Source organism: Natator depressus, chromosome 11, assembly GCF_965152275.1.
Source record: "Natator depressus isolate rNatDep1 chromosome 11, rNatDep2.hap1, whole genome shotgun sequence".
Taxonomy (NCBI): Eukaryota; Metazoa; Chordata; order Testudines; family Cheloniidae; genus Natator; species Natator depressus.
Window position 1 is genome coordinate 59,326,165 of NC_134244.1, and position 21,953 is coordinate 59,348,117.

The 21,953-nt window shown below is 44.5% G+C and overlaps 1 protein-coding gene across 11 annotated transcripts in view; it reads left to right on the forward strand.

Annotated features, from left to right (window-relative positions):
- The window catches only part of KIAA2012 (KIAA2012 ortholog), a 103,123-nt gene that overhangs the window by 53,035 nt on the left and 28,135 nt on the right, over positions 1-21,953 (forward strand). For 9 of the 11 annotated variants that reach the window (XM_074967937.1, XM_074967938.1, XM_074967936.1 and 6 more), the window contains 5 exons: positions 5,798-5,886; positions 11,023-11,094; positions 13,730-13,801; positions 16,989-17,040; positions 17,138-17,323. In XM_074967937.1, coding sequence (XP_074824038.1) covers positions 5,798-5,886; positions 11,023-11,094; positions 13,730-13,801; positions 16,989-17,040; positions 17,138-17,323 — 471 coding nt within the window. The remainder of the gene's footprint in view (positions 1-5,797; positions 5,887-11,022; positions 11,095-13,729; positions 13,802-16,988; positions 17,041-17,137; positions 17,324-21,953) is intronic. The other 2 variants (XM_074967932.1, XM_074967935.1) reach the window with 1 other exon arrangement.

Genomic DNA, 21,953 nt, shown 5'->3' on the forward strand with positions numbered 1-21,953 from the left:
TGTTGTGTCCTGGGTGCTGCTGTCAGCAGACGGTGTGGTAGGACTGCTAACCGTCATCATCCACCGCTTCCGCTGCAACTCTGCTCTCCTGCTCTTGTAAATGAGCTCAGTCTCAATAGCAAATTTCTCCATGTTGTCATCATCCACTGTTTCCACTGCAGCTCTGCTCTCCTGGTGCCATGAATCCACCTCGCAGGTCCTCTCGTCGTTCTGTAGAAGTATCTATTCTCGTGGCATCCGTCGTCATCCACCGCTTCTGCTGCAACTCTGCTCTCCGGCAGACACCATACCATGGCAAGCATGGAGCCCGTTCAGCTCATCGTTGCTGTTGTGAGCATTATAAACACCTTGCTCATTATCCTGCAGTACATGCAGAACCTGCAAAAGCAGGCGAGGAGGCGACGACAGCGCAATCACAATAGTGATGAGAACATGGACACAGACTTCTCTCGAAGCACGGGCCCTGGCAATTTGGACATCATGGTGGTAATGGGGCAGGTTCCTGCCATGGAACGCTGATTCTGGGCCCGGGAAACTAGTGCAGACTGGTGGGACCGCATAGTGCTTCGGGTCTGGGATGATTCCCAGGGGCTGAAAAACTTTCCCATGCGTAAGGGCACTTTCATGGAACTTTGTGACTTGCTTTCCCCTGCCCAGAAGCGCAAGAATACCAAGATGAGAGCAGCCCTCACAGTTGAGAAGCAAGTAGCGGTAGTCCTCTGGAAGCTTGCAACGCCAGACAGCTACCGGTCAGTCGGGAATCAATTTGGAGTGGATAAATCTACTGTGGGGGCTGCTGTGATCCAAGTAGCCAATGCAATCACTGAGATGCTGCTATCAAGGTTAGTGACTCTGGGAAATGTGCAAGTCATAGTGGATGGCTTTGCTGCAATGGGGTTCCCCAACTGTGGTGGGGCAATAGACGGAACACATATCCCTATCTTGGGACCAGACCACCTTAGCAGCCAGTACGTAAACCGCAAGGTGTACTTTTCAATGGTGCTGCAAGCACCGGTGGATCACAAGGGACGTTTCACTGACATTGACATGGGATGGCCAGGAAAGGTGCATGACGCTCGCATCTTCAGGAACTCTGGTCTGTTTGAACAGCTGCAGGAAGGAACTTACTTCCCAGACCAGAAAATTACTGTTGGGGATGTTGAAATGCCAATAGTTATCCTTGGGGACGCAGCCTACCCCTTAATGCCCTGGCTCATGAAGCCATACACAGGCACCCTGGACAGTAGTAAGGAGCAGTTCAACTATAGGCTGAGCAAGAATGGTGGTAGAATGTGCATTTGAACGTTTAAAAGCTCGCTGGCACAGTTTACTGACTAGGTTAGACCTCAGCGAAACCAATACTCCCATTGTTATTGCTGCTTGCTGTGTGCTCCACAATATCTATGAGAGTAAGAGGGAGATGTTTATGGTGAGGTAGGAGGTTGAGGCAAATTGCCTGGCGGCCGATTACACACAGCCAGACACCAGAGCGATTAGAAGACCACAGCTGGGTGCCCTGCACCCAGAGAACCTTTGAAAACCAGTTTCATGACTGGCCAGGCTATGGTGTGACAGTTCTGTTTGTTTCTCCTTGATGAAAACCCGCCCCCTTGGTTGATTCTACTTCCCTGTAAGCCAACCGACCTCACCCCTTCAATCACCGCTTTCAGAGGCAATAAATTCAGAGGCAATTATTGTTTCAAAATCATGCATTCTTTATTAATTCGTCACACAAATAGGGGGAAAACTTGCAAGGTAGCCCGGGAGGGGTGGGTGAGGAGAGAAGCACCGGGTGGGTTGGTGGATGAGGGGAGGAGGGAAGGACAAGGCCCCACTGCAGTTCAAAACTTTTTGAATGCCAGCCTTCTGTTGCTTGGGCAATCCTCTGGGGTGGAGTGGCTGGGTGCCCATAGCCTCCCCCCCGCGTTCTTGGGTGTCTGGGTGAGGAGGCTATGGAACTTGGGGAGGAGGGCAGGCGGTTATACAGGGGCTGCAGCAGCGGTCTGTGCTCCTGCTGCCTTTCCTGCAGCTCCACCAGATGCCTGAGCATGTCAGTTTGCTCCCCCATTAGCCTCAGCATTGCGTCCTGCCTCCTCTCATCGTGCTCCTCTCTCCTCTCATTGCGTTCATTTAACGCTTTCCTGGACTCTGCCATTGTTTGCTTCCATGCGTTCTGCTGAGCTCTTTCAGTGTGGGAGGACTGCATCAGCTCTGAGAACATTTCATCACAAGTGCGGTTTTTTTTGCCTTCTAGTCTGCGCTAGCCTCTGGGACGGAGATGATAGGGGGAGCGTAGAAACATTTGCAGCTATGGGAGGAAAAAAGGAAGAGTAGTATTTAAAAGATACATTTTAGAGAACAAAGGGAAGACTATTTCACACTGAATCAAGCAATTCACATTACATAGCACATGTGCTTTTGGTACAAGGTCCCATTTTGCCTCTTATATTGAGTGCCCACCGGTTTGGTGTGAGACATCACACACACTCAGCTGGGCAACAGAATTCGGCTTCCAGGCAGCCATGGTAAGGCAAAGGGTTTCAGCTTCTTCAACCTTCGTAACATGTGGGAATGGTTTCAAACAGCAGCGCCCTCCTTTCCTATACCAAGCAAAGCCCGTTGGATTGGCCATTTAAAAGGAGGGGCTGCAATTTTAGGGTGAATGTGCAGCACAACCCAACCCACCCCCCTCCACCCAATTCTCTGGGATGATCGCTTCACACACACACACACACACACACACCCCTGCGTGGCTAGTATCAGGGAAGATCCCTGTCAGCCAAATGCGAACAGCTCAGCATGAACGGGCCTCTCCCCCCACCGCGTGGCTAACAGCGGGGATGATCTCTTTTCAGCCAAAGGTAAACAGCCCAGCAGGAACGGGCACTTCTGAATGTCCCCTTAAACAAATTTCCCGTATTTCAACCAGGTGACCATGAATGATATCACTCTCCTGAGGCTAACACAGAGAGATAAAGAATGGATGTTGCTTGAATGCCACCAAAGCTCGGGCCCATTCGCTGCAATGCTTTGTGCTGCTATGATTCCAGACTACTTGCTACTGGCTTGGCGTGGTAAAGTGTCCTACCATGGAGGACGGAATAAGGCTGAACTCCCCAGAAACCTTCTGCAAAGGCTTTTAGAGTACCTCCAGGAGAGCTTCATGGAGATGTTCCTGGAGGACTTCTGCTCCATCCCCAGACATGTTAACAGACTTTTCCAGTAGCTGTACTGGCCACGAATGCATCCCAAGGATTCAGCGCAAATTAATCATTAAACATGCTTGCATTTAACACGCCTATATTATATTTACAAAGGTACACTCACCAGATGTGCCTTCTCCGGCTTCATGGTCTGGGAGCCTGCCTCGGGGGGTTGGGAGAGTGTTGGTTCCAGGGTGATGAACAGTTCCCAGCTGCCAGGGAGAAGGGATTCTCCGCTTGCCTGCTGTGCGCTATCCTCAACCTCCTCCTCCTCCTCATCTACAACATCCTCATCCCTGTGGCGTGAGACTCCCCCCATTGCAGGTATCCACAGACAGCGGTGGGGCAGTGGTAGGGCCCCCCCCCAGAATGGCATGCAGCTCATCATAGAAGCGGAATGTCTGGGGCTCTGACCCAGAGCAACCATTTGCCTCCTTTGTTTTTTGGTAGGTTTGCCTGAGCTCCTTAATTTTCACACGGCACTGCTGGGTGTCCCTGTTGTAGCCTCTGTCCATCATGCCCTTGGAGATTTTTTCAAATATATTGGCATTTCGTCTTTTGGAACGGAGTTCTGCCTACACGGATTTGTCTCCCCATACAGTGATCAGATCCAGTACCTCCCGTTTGGTCCATGCTGGAGCTCTTTTGCAATTCTGGGACTGCATGGTCACCTGTGCTGATGAGCTCTGCATGGTCATCTGTGCTGATCAGCTTGCCACGCTGGCCAAACAGGAAATGAAATTCAAAAGTTCCTGGGGTTTTTCCTGTCTACCTGGCCAGTGCATCTAAGTTGAGACTGCTGTCCAGAGCGATCACAATGGAGCACTCTGGGATAGCTCCCGGAGGCCAATACTGTTGAATTGCATCCACACGACCCCCAATTCGACCCAGCGAGGTCGATTTTAGTGCTAAACCCCTCGCTGGGGATCTATTTTAAGAGCCCTTTAAGTCAACAAAACAGGCTTGGTCGTGTGGATGGGTGCACAGTCAAATGGACCTAACACTTTGCTAAATTTGACCTAAACTCGTAGCGTAGACCAGGGCTGTGTTGCAAAACTCTAAACACTACTGGTCTATAAGAACATCATAAAAGATTTTTCTCCTATAGCATGGGGGTAAAGGCTTGAGCTTTACTGTTAGAGGACAAGATGATATAGGATCCTCTTGGATGTCTGAGCAAAAGCAAATAAGAAAGTATTTCTAGCAGTTAGTCATTCTCTTCACGGAATTTCAAGATAAAAAAATGTTTATAATTGGATTGGAGGGGGTCTTTTGATATAAATGAGAAAGGAAAAACAAACAAACACAAAATGGTCCCACAAAAAGAGATTGTGGAAAAGTAATCACCCAAAAAGACCCCAACTATATTTGATGTTATTTGAACTTAATTGGTATAAAACCCCTACAGCATTGTTTGGAAGAACAAGTAGTAGAAAGCCAGACTGCCTCTGCCTACTCCTTGAAAAACTGCCATGCCTATGTGGAGCTATTTACTGGCAAGAAAACAAACAGTGTGTTTCTGAGTTGTTTCTGGGATTTCACAGTGGCCCTTCAAGTTTATTACACAAGATCCCACAGGTAAGGTTAAGCAAGAAGTCGAGAAATGAGGAGTTCTCAGAGGAAAGGGGAGAGGGTAGGCTCTCAACTGTGGAATGTCACATTCATGAGGTCCTTCACATTTTTTGGTCATTTCTGCAAGAGGCCGTGACTGTGACCCTGCTCTGGATGCAGCACAGTGTTTTAACTCTGGAGTCTCCCTGTCTAAGCCTATTTACACAGGCACTGACAGAAGTCAGGACAAGAGACAGCTGCTTTCATTCACCTGATAACTAGGACTATAACAGGGTTTTAAAAAGAACTTGATAAATTCATGGAGGTTAAGTCCATTAATGGCTACTGGCCAGGATGGGTAAGGAATGGTGTCCCTAGCCTCTGTTTGTCAGAGGGTGAAGATGGATGGCAGGAGAGAGATCATTTGGTCATTACCTGTTAGGTTAACTCCCTCTGGGGCACCTGGCATTGGCCACTGTCGGTAGACAGGATACTGGGCTGGATGGACCTTTGGTCTGACCCAGTATGGCCATTCTTATGTTGTTAACTAGATACCTTGGTTCTGCCTCCCAACTCTGACACACAAAGGACAAAAATCCTACCTCACCATGCTGCTCAAATACACAGAACCAATGCTGGGGGAGACCCTAAGCAGAGTAAACTCCTTCTGTCAGTTTTTAATCCACCAGTGCTAAATTAGCCAATTTTCCAGTATTCAGGCATTTTGCATCATTAAATCTACCAACACAGTTGGTACCTTTACAGCACTTTTATCAGTGAAACCCAGGATTGGATGTGCATGGAGCCTATTGCATCCTCTCACCACTAAAGGGTTCAGATAGGGACATATCTGCAGGGTCTTGTGGGGGAACTTGCTCTGCTTATGTTGTAACATTTCTGTAACAGAGAGACAACTTCAGTCTCCAGGGCTGTCAATCTAGCATGTTTTAGAAGAGCATTAAAATCACTCTATAAAAATATATAGAAAGTGTTAGATATATATATATATATCTCCTGATCCAGATTTCTCATTTTCATTGCAGGAGACTGTGGATTACCCCTTGAAACAGGAACCAGCCTTCATATAAATCCACATGAAACCTCCCCTTTGAGTCAAAAGATGAATGACAAGGTGCGATCCTTGACAATGTTTTGTAAGTTCAATATAGAGGCAAGATGGAAGTAGTGCACATAAAATATTTATGGAGAGGCCCAGTATAAGCTTGCTTTGCATCAAGTAAGGAAAGAATTAGATGTGTTTCTTTCTAGCATCCCTTGGTGATTTTCTCCACAATTTGTACAGCTGTTCAGGTTAAGTATACCTATAATTTGTCTGGGGGGTTCACTTTCTTCTGAAAAATCCCACACTGGCCATCGCTGGAGGCAGGACTAGAGGGGGCAGTGATCTAATCTCGTAGAGCAAACCTTTCTTAGCTAACCTGTGGAACAGTATTTAGGAAGAGTAAATATTAGAAAGAAAGAAAGTTGATTTGAAAAATTATCAACGTCATTTGAAAATAGAGGAATAAAAATTGATGACGTTGTTTAAGTGGAAACGTCAAGACTGAGGGTCTCTCTGGCTTAGGCAAGTCTGAAAAGAGACCGGTCCTTTAATTTACTGTGTGGATGACAGAGGCCCCAAAGATAGCTCCAGTGTGCTCCAGTTAGAGATTATCTCCCAGCCTCATTTTGCATTTACTTCCCTCTCCCTCACATACTTTCAACAGAAAAGATTTTTTTAACATATCAAGCTTTGAAAATCAACTGGGCTGCATCTGTTTTACTGTAGACTTTCTAATCCATCAATCCTCTGGACTACAATGTAAAGGTGGGACACTACTAGTAGACATTTAAAAAAAGGAAGCTTTTTCACTCTCAGCTTTTAAATCACACCCTTCCCTGTTGTACCTCACTTGTCCTCTTTTTGACTGCTTAGTAAACTAAAGAATGATGTTAACAGAGGAAAGTGCATTTCGATTAGCTACCTTTTATTTTAAGTCCCAGGAAACGCACAATGGGGTGAGAGTTGCAGAATTTGGATCCAGATTTTAAACACCTAAAGTTGGGTGTATTACAATCTAGGGTTTTGGTTCAGCCCCATCTCTAGAGTAAAGAGAAGCAAACCATAAATCCTTAAGGCTAGAAAAGACAGCAAGACACTGATTTTAGGAACACTGGTCTTTTGGCAAAGTAGAGAACTCAGGTGTATGAGGGCTGATGGCAAGTACTGTATCCAATTCAGCAAATCTCATTTTAGCTGGATGACCAGCCGGAGGGGAAAAAAGCAGTTACTTGATTGGCCTCACAGCTGCTAAATTAAGTGCTAGAGCAGGGGTGGGCAAACTTTTTGGCCTGAGGGCCACATCAGGGAATAGAAATTGTATGGCGGGCCATGAATGCTCACAAAATTGGGGTTGGGGTGCAGGAGGGGATGAGGGCTCTGGTTGGGGGTGCGAGCTCTGGGGTGGGGCTGGAGATGAGGAATTTGGAGTGTAGGGGGTTGCTCTGGACTAGGGGTTTGGAGGGCAGGAGGGGGATCAGGGCTGGGGCAGGGGTGTGGGAAGGGGTGTAGGGTGTGGGGTGCTGGGGGTGTGGGCTCTGGGGTGGGGCTGGGACTGAGGAGTTTGGGGTGCAGGAGGGTGCCCCAGGTTGAGATCAAGGGGTTTGGAGAGCAGGAGCGTGATCAGTGTTGAGGCAGGGGGTTGGGGTGTTGGGAGAGGCTCACGGGTGCAGGCTCCGAGAGGCGCTTACCTCAAGAAGCTCCTGGAAACAGTGGCATGTCCCTTCTCCAGCTCCTATGCGGAGGCGCAGCCAGGCAGCTCTGCACGGTGCCCCATCCACAGGCACCATCCCTGCAGCTTCCATTGTAGTGCTGGAAGGGGCCATTGGAGTGCGTAAGAGCCAGAGTGGGGCCATGCCGCGTGGTGTGGCCCCCCACCCAGCGCCCCCTTCCTTGAATCAAAGAGGGCTGAATGGGACTCTGTTCTGAGACTCCGTCAATCAGCCGGAATAGTCACTAGAGTGTAACACAAGCTACACCCTTGACTCCAGGGAATGAATGCATGGACTGCACAACACATCCAGTGCCATGAAGACCAAGATATGAGAGGTCTCTCATTCTGAAATGCATTTTACTAGTCACAGAGCCCTGTCAGTCCTGATATAAAGGTCTATTTGTTTCAGGGATTCAGCTCTGCTTAAATAAGCTAATACAACAGGGCAGCCCCAGGGAGCTTTGCCCTGGAGAAAAATGGGGGCAAACAGGAGAAATTCAGGAGCAGTGTTTTAATCTCATGATTTTATCCCAGCTCTCATATTAAAGGCCCAGCTTCTGGAATCACCTGGTTACAACATGAGAATTTCAGCTTTGATTTTTTTTAAAAAAGAAGTTGATTTCTAGCCCTCATGGTTGCAGAGAAAAGCTTGAAAGCATGACATGCCTGTGACCCAAAAGCTCAGAAAGCAGAAGGCAAATAGAAAGAACCCAACATTTAAAAAACGTATTTTTAAGCCTTTTTTAAAGGCCTGACATGATTTTTGAACACTTGGTGTTGCAATACTGAGTTCCGTTACTCAGCACAGCCACACCTCAGGACAGGTCCACACTTAAACGGTGCAGTGGTGTAGCTGCGCTGCAGTGAAGACTCTACCTACACCGAGGGGAGGGCTTCTCCCATCAGCATAGGTACTCTACCTCTGCAAGACAGTGACATCAGTGGGAGGTTGCTGGAGATTGAGGGGAGTATGGAGTCCTCAAAGTCTGTACCCTGGCCCACCCACCATAATAAAACATGGAACATATCAGCAGGAGATGAATGGAGCAATTCACATCACTTGGAGCTATTGTTTCAGCCTCTTTGCAGACACAGGCATTAGATGCTGCCTCAGTTTACAGTCTGCTCAGATTTGTGGTTTTCTCCACGAACATAGGAATCTTTTTTTTTTTTTTTAATTAAAATTTAAGACGAAATCCTAGAGCACACCTTCTGTGGCAGGAGTGGGGGTGTGTGTGAATTCTGCTGCAAGCGCTGTGACAATGGATTTGCACAGTCCGCTGGGCCCAACTCTTGGGCCTTTCTCCACTCAATCCTTACTCAGACAATTATCTCACCGCCTTCAGTGAAAGTTTTGCCTGAGTGAGGACTGATTAAAAACCAAGTAATGTCTTCTAGATTTTACCATGTGATAGAAGGAAAAGGCCTGGTGTCATGTTTTAAATTATTTGTACTTGTGGTAGGATTGCGGCTATTCAGGCACTGTAATGAGGGGCTGGGGAAAAAGACATTAACAGACTGAACCCTTTTTATTAAAAGTATTATTTACAACATACAAATTGATCTTATTGTACCACAACTGATACTATGATTACAGCATCAGAAAGTTGCCTTTGTTACAAACTAATTGGAACAGCTGACCAGGTCAAATCAAGGTTCAGAGGCTATATTGGGCATTTAGAACTCTCTAAGACCAAATTACATACACCTTGATGGGGCCTTGTTTTCAAATGGCAGGTGCTCAGCACTTTCTGTAAATCAGGAACCTTAACAGCATTTCAAGTTGGGCATCCTAGGTCACTTTTGAAGTTCTTGGCTGTAGTTTAAAGTAATCAACACCAGAGATTAAACAGTTGTTACTTGGTCAGTCTCATGGTATCTGATTCATCTTTTTTCATGTTATAAAAGCCAGGAAAAAGTTCCTGAAATTCTCAAGTAGGCAACACATTTCATAGCTGAGAAGTGCTTTTTTCGGAGGATGCTGGCTATATACATGCTATCAACTGCTATGCCCTTACTAGCTCTTAAAAGCAGAGCAAGTGTTAAAAAGCGTTTTATGACTGGACAGAGAAAAGACAAGAGATAGACTATAAAAGGTATGGGAAATAAATGCATAGTCAATGCAATCTTACAGCTCTATTGCATGATCCCAGTAACACAATGGAAAGTTGCCAACTGGCAGATAAATTGACCTGTGCGCTCATGAAAATGAGGTACTGATACCACCAGCTAGAACTTGTATTAAACCAAGCTTCCCACACATCTGTGCCAATTCAGGCTCAATCCTGACCTGCAACAACCTAGTTATTCCAATCCTGGGCCTGTTTAGAGCAAAGGCTGCCAGTCAATGTGAACGAACTGTGCCTCGAAATTGTGTGATGGTTTTGTGATTAAGCGTTTTTAAACACTGATAAATAGTGATGATTGTTATGTGAAAGCATCAGACAGCTGGCAGCAAAATTACCTTTCTGCAAGTTACTGCCTATCCGCTATAATCTGACCATAAGACTTAACAATCCTAGTGAGCGCCATTGTATTTATAGTTAATTATTTATACAGCACCATAAACGTACCCAGCATTTTATAACACACAAAATAGAGACACTACCTCTCTGCAAGTTGGAAGAGCTTACACTAGTTCAGGGCAACGGCTCAGGAATGAGCGAATGCAGATACAACAATGAGGAGGAAAACAGTGCAGGCTGACTAGGTCTGAAGAAAAAGAGCACACAGTGACTTAGAAGTGGGAGGCTGGTCCAAGCATAGGGTGAAGCATAACAGAAGGCATGAAGCTTCTTCTGTGGCCTCATTGACACTAGACAAGCATACTAACCACATCCTCCAGCACTCCTGTAAAATGCTTCTGGAAGTATTCCACAAGGCCTTTCAAAATTTTCCAGAATCTACTGCTTCTAGGAGCTGTGCCAGGATCAGTGGGATAAGTATCCAGTTGACATTGCACTAGTGGTGTAGTGCAGAACTAGTGTGATGAGCAGCAAAACAGCAGCAGGCTGTTTTAGTTAACTACGGTCTAGTTTGGACACACCACACTATGTGCACACAGTGCTGCAATCTGACCAGTTCAATTCTCCAGCACAGACAAGCTGTGTATGTCCTCAGGGGTTAACATCTGTAACAGTAATTTGCTTTTTGTAACACATTTCATTCAAAGGTCTCAGGAACACTTTATAAACATTGCTTAAGACAACACCCTGGTAGAAAATAGAATGTACAGGAATCACTTCGCCCACCACTGAAATATGCCCACCTCTGCTCTGTAACACAGCAGCTGTTTAACAGTGTGCAACAACACTGCACAGCTATTTAGAGCAGGGAGATGTGTTAACCATAAATCAGTTTGTGCTAGTTTCAGGCTGCACTCAGGAGTTACCCTTTAATATTTTCTGTTATGAAAGCTATTTCTGAAAATATTTGTGCTATTAAATAGCATTCATTGTAAGTCAAACCTCTGCAGTTCTTGTTTATCTTCACAGAAATGCTCAGAGTCCTTGGGAGCAGCTGTCTTGAAGAAAGGAGAGCCTCAGAGTTTTATAAATAAAAAGCTGGTATGTTAAAACAGGAAAAAAATTACATAAGTACTGTATAATATGTCATTACAGCCCTTTATGCCACACGTAGGACTCAAATTTTAAAAAAGATTTTAGTTACATTGCAAAGAATATCTTCTCATTTATTTAACTTCACAGTAACAAAATTGGGAATCGAATCCAGCAAAGGAGTCAAAGTTAAAAAAAAATGACATTTCAAAGTAGCTAAACCAGGTATTTTCAGTGCGCATTTAAAAACTGATTTGTAAAAGATGGCTTTGGTTTGGGGCAATTTTACTGGTTAAAATCTAAAACCAGAAATACTAATTTTAAATCACCTCTAAATTTTATAATCCACACACATTCAGTCAGATGCTTAGCTGGGATGAAGCAGTGTATCTCCATTGACTTTAACAGAGCTACAACACCTTACACCAGCTGAGGATTTGGACCACAACCTGCCTTTTAATTACAAAGCTGTCGCCCTTCATTTCCTTTGCTTCTTTTAAAATAAAGTTCAAAATGCCCAGACACTAAGCATTTTGTTTGACCCAAAACAATGTTTTTCAATTGTACAGTCAAGTGCTTTGCATCTCAAAGTGCTTTGCAAAAGGTATCATAGTTTTTAAGGCCAACAGGGACCACAAGATTATCTAGTCCAAGCACCTGATCAGTATTCCCATTTTACAGGTGGGGAAACAGAGTCACAGAGAGGCGAGTATGATCTCTCAAGTTCCTGCACCACTTCAGAGTCCCAGTCCAGTCCTGTCCTGTCCATTGGATGTTTTGGTTGAAGTGATCAGTGTTTACATTTAAATTGGTTAATATTAACCACCATTGAGAGGAAAGGGGCAGTTTACAAGTTTTGGTTTCAGGCTGTATGCAAGATTAACAGAGACGAAACTGCATCTTGTTACACTTCATACCTGGTTCACATTGCTAAGATTTTCTTCACAACCACAAAGTCTAGAAACATTATTTTTAATTATTACATCTGATTCTGGAGCAAAATTCTGTGGCAAAGAGGTAAATTCTGTAGCCAGGTTGCTGAAGGGGCCCTGTACATAAGTTACTGTACTCTTCTACAAGATGTTACACCAGCTGTCCTTGGAGTTTTACCATAATAAATAATGTTTCCTTTTCATTGTTTATTAAGCATCGACAACATGCTCTGGACCCATCTTCCTGACTTGGTCCATCAAGTCTCCGCTCTTTCCTCCTATAAAACCCTCTTCCGTGAACCGTTCATAGAATCATAGAATATCAGGTTTGGAAGGGACCTCAGGAGGTCATCTAGTCCAACCCCCTGCTCAAAGCAGAACCAATCCCCAACTAAATCATCCCAGCCAGGGCTTTGTCAAGCCTGACCTTAAAAACTTCTAAGGAAGGAGATTCTACCACCTCCCTAGGTAACGCATTCCAGTGTTTCACCACCCTCCTAGTGAAAAAGTTTTTCCTAATATTCAACCTAAACCTCCCCACTGCAACTTGAGACCATTACTCCTTGTTCTGTTATCTGCTACCACTGAGAACAGTCTAGATCCATCCTCTTTGGAACCCCCTTTCAGGTAGTTGAAAGAAGCTATCAAATCCCCCCTCATTCTTCTCTTCCGCAGACTAAACAATCCCAGTTCCCTCAGCCTCTCCTCATAAGTCATGTGTTCCAGTCCCCTAATCATTTTTGTTGCCCTCCTCTGGACGTTTTCCAATTTTTCCACATCCTTCTTGTAGTGTGGGGCCCAAAACTGGACACAGTACTGCAGATGAGGCCTCACCAATGTCGAATAGAGGGGAATGATCACGTCCCTCGATCTGCTTGCAATGCCCCTACATATACATCCCAAAATGCCATTGGCCTTCTTGGCAACAAGGGCACACTGTTGACTCATATCCAGCTTCTCGTCCACTGTAACCCCTAGGTCCTTTTCTGCAGAACTGCTGCCTAGCAATTCGGTCCCTCGTCTGTAGCAGTGCATGGGATTCTTCCGTCTTAAGTGCAGGACTCTGCACTTGTCCTTGTTGAACCTCATCAGATTTCTTTTGGCCCAATCCTCTAATTTGTCTAGGTCCCTCTGTATCCTATCCCTACCCTCCAGCGTATCTACCTCTCCTCCCAGTTTAGTGTCATCTGCAAACTTGCTGAGGGTGCAATCCAAATCCTGCCCTTCCCTGAAATATGCAGTACTGCACAGCCACACAGATTACAGAAAGCTCTCAGAACCTCCAAGACACACACATTACCAGCCAAAACAACCCAATGATTTTACTGCTGTGTCCCTCAGCCTCCTTTCCCCACAATCCCTTAGCATTTATAATAGCTGCTTGCCATGTAACTTTGTCAGCAGTCCTTCACTTGGGGCTCTACATGGTGCAGAGACCTGCCCATGCTGATCTGGTTTCACCATTGTGGCCGTTGCCTATAACTTCTTTGTGGCAGAATTTACCTGTCTGTGAGACACAACACATATTTGTGATGCTGTGTAAACAAACAGATGTCACTAATCTCATATACTATATGATAGCTTTTCCTTTCTTTAGTATTTGTCCTTATTTCAGCGGTTGATATCATGAGGCCTGAAATGAATAGATATGTGAGGTATGTAAGTAGCACTAACTATAATTGTCATGCCTCTGATGGGATTTATCTTCACAGGAAGTCACCCTGCCCTTGGAAGCAGCTGCCCTGAAGAAAGGAGATTCTGGGGCTTGTACAGCTAAAGGGCTGGTATGTTCAGAATAGAAATTCACCAAATGTATTTAAATGGATGCAAGGAAACGCTTGGACAGAACACACAACCCAAGCGAAAGGGCTGTACATTCAGAAAAATGCACGTAGAGCTGAGGAAAGTGGTCCTCAGCCTAAAGAAGCTCACAAGTGGCCTCCTAGCCTGAACTAGCAGCTGTGGAGAGGAACAGTGATGTAGCCTGCTGTACCCTAGTGGGGTAATCATCCTGTGGATTTTAGCTGTGTAGGAACTCCCTGGCTACACTGCAAGTCACCAAAGCTACACAATCCACCCTCCTCAGCTGCAGAACAATTCAGCTCCCTGTCATGTAGGGGGAAGGAGCGGGGTTGCAGAATCCTCCTGCACAGAACCCTACTTTGTGCCCCTTACCCGAACATAGTCCAAATGCTGCATTTAAGCCTGGGAGGATCCACAAATGGGGCCAAAAGACTTGGCCCACTATACATAAAGTTCGAAATTTGCCATGAAAATGAAACATTTAGAAGTTGGAGGAAGCCATTACCACACAACTGCTGTTCAGTAGCCTGTGTCAAGTTAGATTTGTTTTCTTAGGCTCTCTCTAGAGTTTTTAAACTGTGATTTGGAACCAGTTAGCAGCATGGTCACTTTAACCAGTTACAAGTAATATGGTTCAGTTTGAGTCCATCCTGCACAGAAGCTCTTCCACCATCACAGCCATATTTGTATCAGTATTCTGGGCAGCAGGGGACAGTGTGTCTAAAGCACATGGCATTAGCAGCACATGGGGCAATGCATTCTGGGATGCCCTATTGCTCACAGAGCTGGGAGAAAGGAGGATTGGCCGAACCAGGTGGACAAACATGGTTAGCATGTCTTGTACACTGTGGAGACAGCGTGCTGAACTGGTCACAGGCAGACACCAGGTTATAAGCTGAGGCCACTGCAGACATAAAAGCACTAAATAGCATCAATAGGAACACAAAGTTCCATACACATACAAAATCCACTCCCCCACAAGAATACACAATAGTCAGGATATTATTGGTTCCACAGAACCTTTGCCTGTAGGTCTCCAATAAACTGTATCTCAAGCTCTCGGAACAACTCCTTCTCTAGTACTGCTTCTTCAGCACTGACTGAGAGGTAGGAGTGCCTGCGTTGGCATAGCAACACAGACTCCTCTCCTTCCCAGTATGCCCTGTTAAAAGGATATTAGCAGACAGGCCTCCTCTCCCACTACTCTTTCATGGACCAAGGCTGCTCTACATCATGCCCTGAGTCTACTTCAGAGGTAGGGACAAACTTCCCAAGCCTTACTTTCCCTCCCTCCCTCCCCCTGAGAAAAAAGCCAGGTAACAGTGGGGAAAATGGGAGCCCCAACAATCAGGGAGATTTATCCCAGCTTCTTAAATAGCATGGACTATCTCTCCACTGAGGCACCTTCCTTTTCTCCATGATTGCTTGCTCTGTCACATCACTGTTTAAATGTGCTTAAAGTTAATGGGTATAAAACCCCAAAATATAAAGAATTCTAGTGGCAACTTAGGATGAAGAAGACATGTGTGTGAATTCATAAGCAAGTCAGAGGGGAGGTGAAAAGAGGTGACCCCTTCTTCCCCACTAAAGAAGTTTAAAAATAATTAAACCAAGGCAAGGCTCACAAGAGGCACGTGGTACCACTCACACTTCTCTTTTGTGCACATCTATATTACACACATTTCAAAAGCACTTGGGTGTGTGACTTTTTACTAGCTTTAACCCAAACCCATGAATTTTGCCATGACAAATCTCTGATTTTCTCTCAAATTTACCATGACACAATTAGAGCTCTATCTTGCGCAATAGTGACAACAGGGGCATGAGGACTCAGGAATTCTACCTGAGGCTAGATCTGTTCAATGACCAGTGAGGGGGAAGAAGGAAGCAAGCTAATTAACCCTATGTACCAATCAGCAGCCATCAATTGCCTGTGTCAGATAGAACATGGTGTTGGTTATGGACAGCAACTAACCTCGCAACTGAGGTAAGAAGAGGAGCTAACAGACAGAGACAGAATCTGAAGAAAATAAATATGAGAAGATTAATAGGGCCACTGAAGTCAGTGGAGTTTACTCCAGATTTGCTTGGGTGTAAAGAACAGCAGATTTTGAGCTAAATTAGAAGATAAGGGCCTGATTCTGCTGTCCTGTCACAGGCAAACCTATTGAAATTAATGGGAATTTTGCCTGTCTATTGTCGGGAAAATCAGGCTCTTTGCAATTTATTAAGCTCTCTTTGCCCAGCTATCCTAGATATGAAGGTTTCAGAGTAGGCTCAAACCTGCAAGGTGCGAGTTGAGGACACTCTGCTTCTCACTGGACTGCACTTTGTAGAAACGAGCCTCATGTGCCACAGACAACAATACATCTCATGCTATTGTTCAGTTCATACTTTCCTGCACTGTCTCAGTTTTTGTAGTCCACAACCATCTTCACTATGTGCAGCTCCAGCAGTCAGAAGGGGATCTGCTCTTGAATAAGGGACTTATTAATCATCATTAATATGTGAGCGGTGCTACTGTTGGTCCCAGGCATTTCTGTCTTCACTTTCCAATGTCTCTCACTGCCTTGTCTGTCACTACCTTGTTTGTTCATTTGCTTTTCACAGAAGTTATTACTTGAGGGAGGACATGTGGTGCAATATGAAAATTAATTCAACTTCAGTGGAGAGACCTGGTTTAGTGACTTGAGCACAGAATTGGGAGCCAGGAGCTCCTGGCTCTCAGTCTGACACAGTCTCCCCCCCATGATTTTCTGAAAGCAAAATCTTCCTCCCTCCTTCACTAATCCCAAGTAGCCAGGTTCAGCACAGGGAAGGTTCCAGGGGATAGAAGGAATCCTTCTCTCAGACTTCTCTATGACTACTATTGCAGCAACCTATTCTGCAGCTGTGGTAGCTCTGTGCAGGGAGCAATGGGGCTGCTCTTCACTAGACAGTGAGTTAGAACATGACCCTAAGCAGTAGTTAACCAACAGATTGTTGACCAGAACTTTGCAGTCACCATAGACAAGGACAAGTCAAGTTCCTTGTATCAGATGGTCTTGCGTAAACCTGATTGGGGCCAGGGTTTTTATGACCAGCTGCCACAATGTTGCATTTTACTTACCCCCATCTACACTGACTGTTCGTATTAAAAAGATGCTTCTCTTTTTTAAAAAAAAACAGGAAATTAGAACACAACAAGGATATAGACACTGCATAGAAAATGAACATAAAGGTAAAGTTAGTTGGTGCTTACTCATTCATTTTAATTATTACTGCATCATTTGATCTGTGAGCAAACACTATTGCTAATTCTTCCTCCATTTTGGCAGTAGGAAATGGGGACTCTGTTCCTGAATTCAAAGAGGAGATCCAATATGGCCAATATAGTCTCTCTGGGCACCTCAGGTTGACACAGGTTCAACAGACTAAGTTGTGCTCTGGCTCACTGATGCATTCCAACGGTGTAACACAGACACCTGGAGCAAAGCAGCAGGAGGACAGTAACTTTGTGAAAGGTGAGAGATCCATGATCATCTCTATTTTCTATACAAGGCTGGTACCTGTTTACAGAAATGTGAGAGAAGGATTTTTCTATAATTTGAAAATGCATTGGATTGGAAACCGATAATTTTGGTGACATGTGATTGTTTGAGAATCATTGCTGTGCCATTTTCTTCCTAGGTAATAGTCCATATTCTAAAGCTTCTCCAGTAGTCAGGTCTCTGGGGAAACTCCAAGTTTACATGACAGGAACTCTTGAAAATTTTACACAGAATTCCTAAGTCCCACTAGACTCTCAATGAGATTTAGGATCCTAAGTGCCATAGGGACTTTTGAAAATGGGATATAGGAGCTTTTGAAAATTTTACTCCTCTGTATTTTTTTTTCATTTTAACATGCGTGGGAACTTCGCTATCTTTTTAGCCAACAGTGAGTTGGTACCTTATTAATCAGCAACCATCCTTTAGACTAATAGACATCTGGGAGTCTTCAGGTTTGGGTGCACAATAAATAAAAATTATATATTTGTTTATTATTGCTCTGGAACCAAGGCCTAATGTTCTAACTCAGCCCTTATTCAGATGACACTCCCAGTTAAATCAGGATTTGGACTAATATTATTAAGCACAATTTCCCTTACGTATACAAACTTTCCATATTAGGAGATGGGGATTCTGAATCAAGCTGAGTCATTGATTTCATTTCAGAGGAGGGGTTGTGTGGACTTTTATTTTGGTTTCAATCTGGATGGGTTTACACCACTTGGCCCAAAGGAGTTTCCAAGGTATAACAGCAGAATTTGGCCCCTGGCATTCGAGGTTCAAACAAGCCAAAAACTTAAAGCAAAATACACTCAAAAGGGAGGGACTACCATACGTGAATCTGAGCCAACTTAAAACAGAGCCAAGGTCCAACTCAGAAGTTTGAGAGTCTTGATGATCCTTTCAGTGAAATTTACCAAATTTTGAATTTCAAATGAAATGCCAGAACAAGAGAGTTGTATATGGTTCTTGGATTTCACTGCAAACATTTCACACAGCTTTAATCCCAAAGTTACTCTTGAACCCAGATCTCATGTATGGTAGCCAGGGGGCCAGTTCATCCCTGGTGTGACTCCGCTGAACTCGGTGAAATTACACTTAGATTAAATTTAAACCATTGTGTTAAAAGCAGAGGACCTGGTTTTGCAACTCTTATTATACTGAGCAGCACTTATGTGAATAGCCCCATTGCTACTACTTGATACAATTCAGCGTAATAGTTGCAGAATTGAGCCCCAAGCTAACAAAGTAGACTTTGATGTCAAATGCCAGTTGGTTTTGTATTCCAGAAGTTGTTCAGATTCTGACTCAAAAGAACGCGTTTTCCCCTTGTCTAGTTTATAGCCTGCACATGAAAGAAAAAAATGAATCGTTTGGTCCACATTACTTTGTTTAACTTCGAGTACAGTTTTATTTTATTTTTCAAAACCACGGGTCAGTCAATGACAAAGATGTTTTCCTTCCAGACAGTTCACTCACTTCTGGGGGCATTTGTGGAGAGTTTGACAGCTTTATCTTCTTTCTGAGTTACTTACACCTATGACTTCATTATTTGGAAATTGACTTGGGGTTGTGTCTGACATGAAGTGTAGATGTGAATGATTGGGACTAAATATGTCACCTGCATTTGTTTATCTTGTAATGGCCAATTTAACCATGCATAACTTCTTGTTAAGGCGTGTAGGTGAGATGGAAATGCTGACCAGAGTTTCAGGAAATTCTTTCCTTTCTGCTAACAGACCATTTAATATCTGATAGACCATATGAAATGTTCTCCTAAGGGCTTAGAATATTTGGGGTGTTCTTTTTATAGTGCAGGAGGTCATTAATGAGCAAGTGAAAGACATGTGGAAATAGCCTGACAGGTCCTGTTAAGTCAGTGACAAACTGTCACTCTGCTCCTGTGCTTTTTCTTCTTGAGCCTAGTAACACTCATGTATGTCTGAAGAGACTGACATTACAGGTCTATTTTAATACTTGAATCATTTCCCTGGTTCTTAGATCTTGGATCAAAAGGGAGCGTAGTTTATCCCCTTTACATATGACCCTTTCAAAACAGTACCTTCTAATTCTCTCTGATCTTTCCCCACTAGAGTCCTTGAATTTCATAGGCCAAACTCAAAAATTCAGACCTGGAGTAGGTAGGCACAGCTTCCCTTTAGTCACTGGATTACCACACACTTACACCAGGTCCGATTTTGGTTCCAAACACCATTTACTATCTCAGGTTTTATAGACAAGCCAGAGAAAGCTGCCACATTCTCCCCATTTCTGCACTGTTGTGGACTGGATTGAAAAGACAAACCATAGGTAGGAGCCTACCAAAATTCCTAGGAAGATTTTTTGGTGTTACACAGAAATTCCCATTTACTTTAAGGGGAGTTACTTAACTAAGGAGAGGTCTACACTTAAAATACTGCACCCGTGCATCTGTGTTCCACTGTCGTGCTTCAGCGAAGATGCTGCTACGCTCATGGGAGAGCGTCTCCCGTTGACGTAGTTAATCCACCTCCGTGAGAGGTGGTAGCTATGTCCATGGGAGAAGCCGTCTGTAACAATGCTGGTTCTGGTGGGACTCAACTGAGAGCGCCAATTCAGGACAAACTGCTTAAAGCAGGGCAGTTACAGCCCAAGGCTGGGGTTTCTGTGCACACCAAGGCAAACCAAACCAGCCAAACAGAGAAGACTTTGGTTTTACCCCACTGACTAACCACAAGTCACACAAGCAATTCCCTGAGAGGCTCCAGTTTCCCAGTATCACCACCAGTGCCACTCGTTATGGGGACAAATGGTTATAAAAACCAATACCCCAGTAAAAGAAAAAAGGCTCTCTCGATCCCAAAGGACCGAGCCCCAGACCCAGGTCAATATTCAAATCAGATCTTACCCATAAATCATGCTGTTGCCAATCCTTTAGAATCTAAAATCTAAAGGCTTATTCATAAAAAGAAAAGATATAGATGAGAGCTAGAATTGGTTAAATGGAATCAATTACATACAATAATGGCAAAGCTCTTGGTTCAGACTTGCAGCAGTGATAGAATAAACTGCAGGTTCAAATCAAGTCCCTGGAGTACATCCACAGCTGGGATGGGTCTTTCAGTCCTTGGTTCAAGGCTTCAGTTTGTAGCAAAGTTCCTCCAGAGATATGAAGCAGGATTGAAGACAAGATGGAGGAGCTGCAGCAGCTTTTTATATTCTCTTTCCATGTGGTCTTTCTTTCTTTGTTCCAAAGACAAGCTGTCCATCACATGTCCTAAAAAAACCTCAGAGTTCTGTCCATAGGCATGTCCCTGCATACCTTGCTGAGTCACAAGGCGTGTCTGCCTTCTCTCAATGGGTCAGTTGTGTAGCAGATGGTCCTTAATGTGCCATCAAGCAGGCTGGGCAGAGCTGACACCAACTTGTCTGGGGTGTCACCCAGAAGCATAGCATAAGTTTGAAATACAGACAGTATCGAGCCAATATTCATAACTACAAAAATGGTACACACATATAGATAGCATAATCATAATCAGCAAACCATAACCTTGTCTTAGACACCTCATTTGACCCCTTTTATACAAGATTTGGTGCCACTACAGGACCTTGGTTGCAACAATGTTCTATATGGTCCCAGTTCAAGTCAATAACATCACACCCTCCCATCAACGTAGCACTGTCTACACCAGGGGTTAGGTCAATATAACTACGTCACTCAGGGATGGGGATTTTTCACACCCCTGAGTAATGTGGTTATACCAGCGTAAGTTGTAGTGTAGCCCTGGCCTCAGATGCTGCCCAGTGCTTTACTCTTAATTGTTCACTGCCAGCAACCTGAGTCTCATAACTGTGCAGCTTTATAATATAAAGCCTATCTGTCATGTGACAACAGTAAAGAATCCCAAAGGAATGTAAACTGTCCTCTAACAAAGAAGGACTTTTTTTAGAAATAAGGAAAATGGTATTACACTTTAAGCTACTCTGTCTCTCACTATTTCAGTGGAGTGCTTCTGCCTAGAACCCTACAACTCCCGCCTGCTTGTCCTCTTGCTATATATACTCACAGATAGGACCAAAATTACCAGCATTCCACAATTTTCAGTACATGACCACAGAGTTTTTCCTTAAAAAGCATTTTCTGCTAGCAGGTCCTGATGTCCCCATTGTCAAAAATGGACTCTGATTAGGCTGAAGTCTGATTCAAAGCACCACTGGTTAACAGTAAAGAATCAATAATAAGAACTGGTCCAAGCCCCTACAGACCCATTAATTTGAGCCCACTCTGTAATTATTCCATTGACAGGAGTGCTGAGTCAGAACAGCATCATTCAAGTGGACATCAGCCAGGGCACGTAGTCCTGGAACAGCCGTAGGTTAGGGAGAGTAGGTGATGGCAGTGTTAGGAGAGGCCCTGTATAATAATCCACACCCCCTGAGCGACATAGTTACACTGACCTAAGTGCTGGTGTAGACAGTGCTCTGTCAGCGGAAGAAGCTCTTGCGGAGGTGGAGTTATTAAGCCGACAGAGAGCTCTCTCTCGTCGGCTTAGAGTGTCTTCATCAGAAGTGGTATCTCGCCAGGTTGGGAGGCAGGGTTTACAGGTTGCCATCTAGCAGCTCT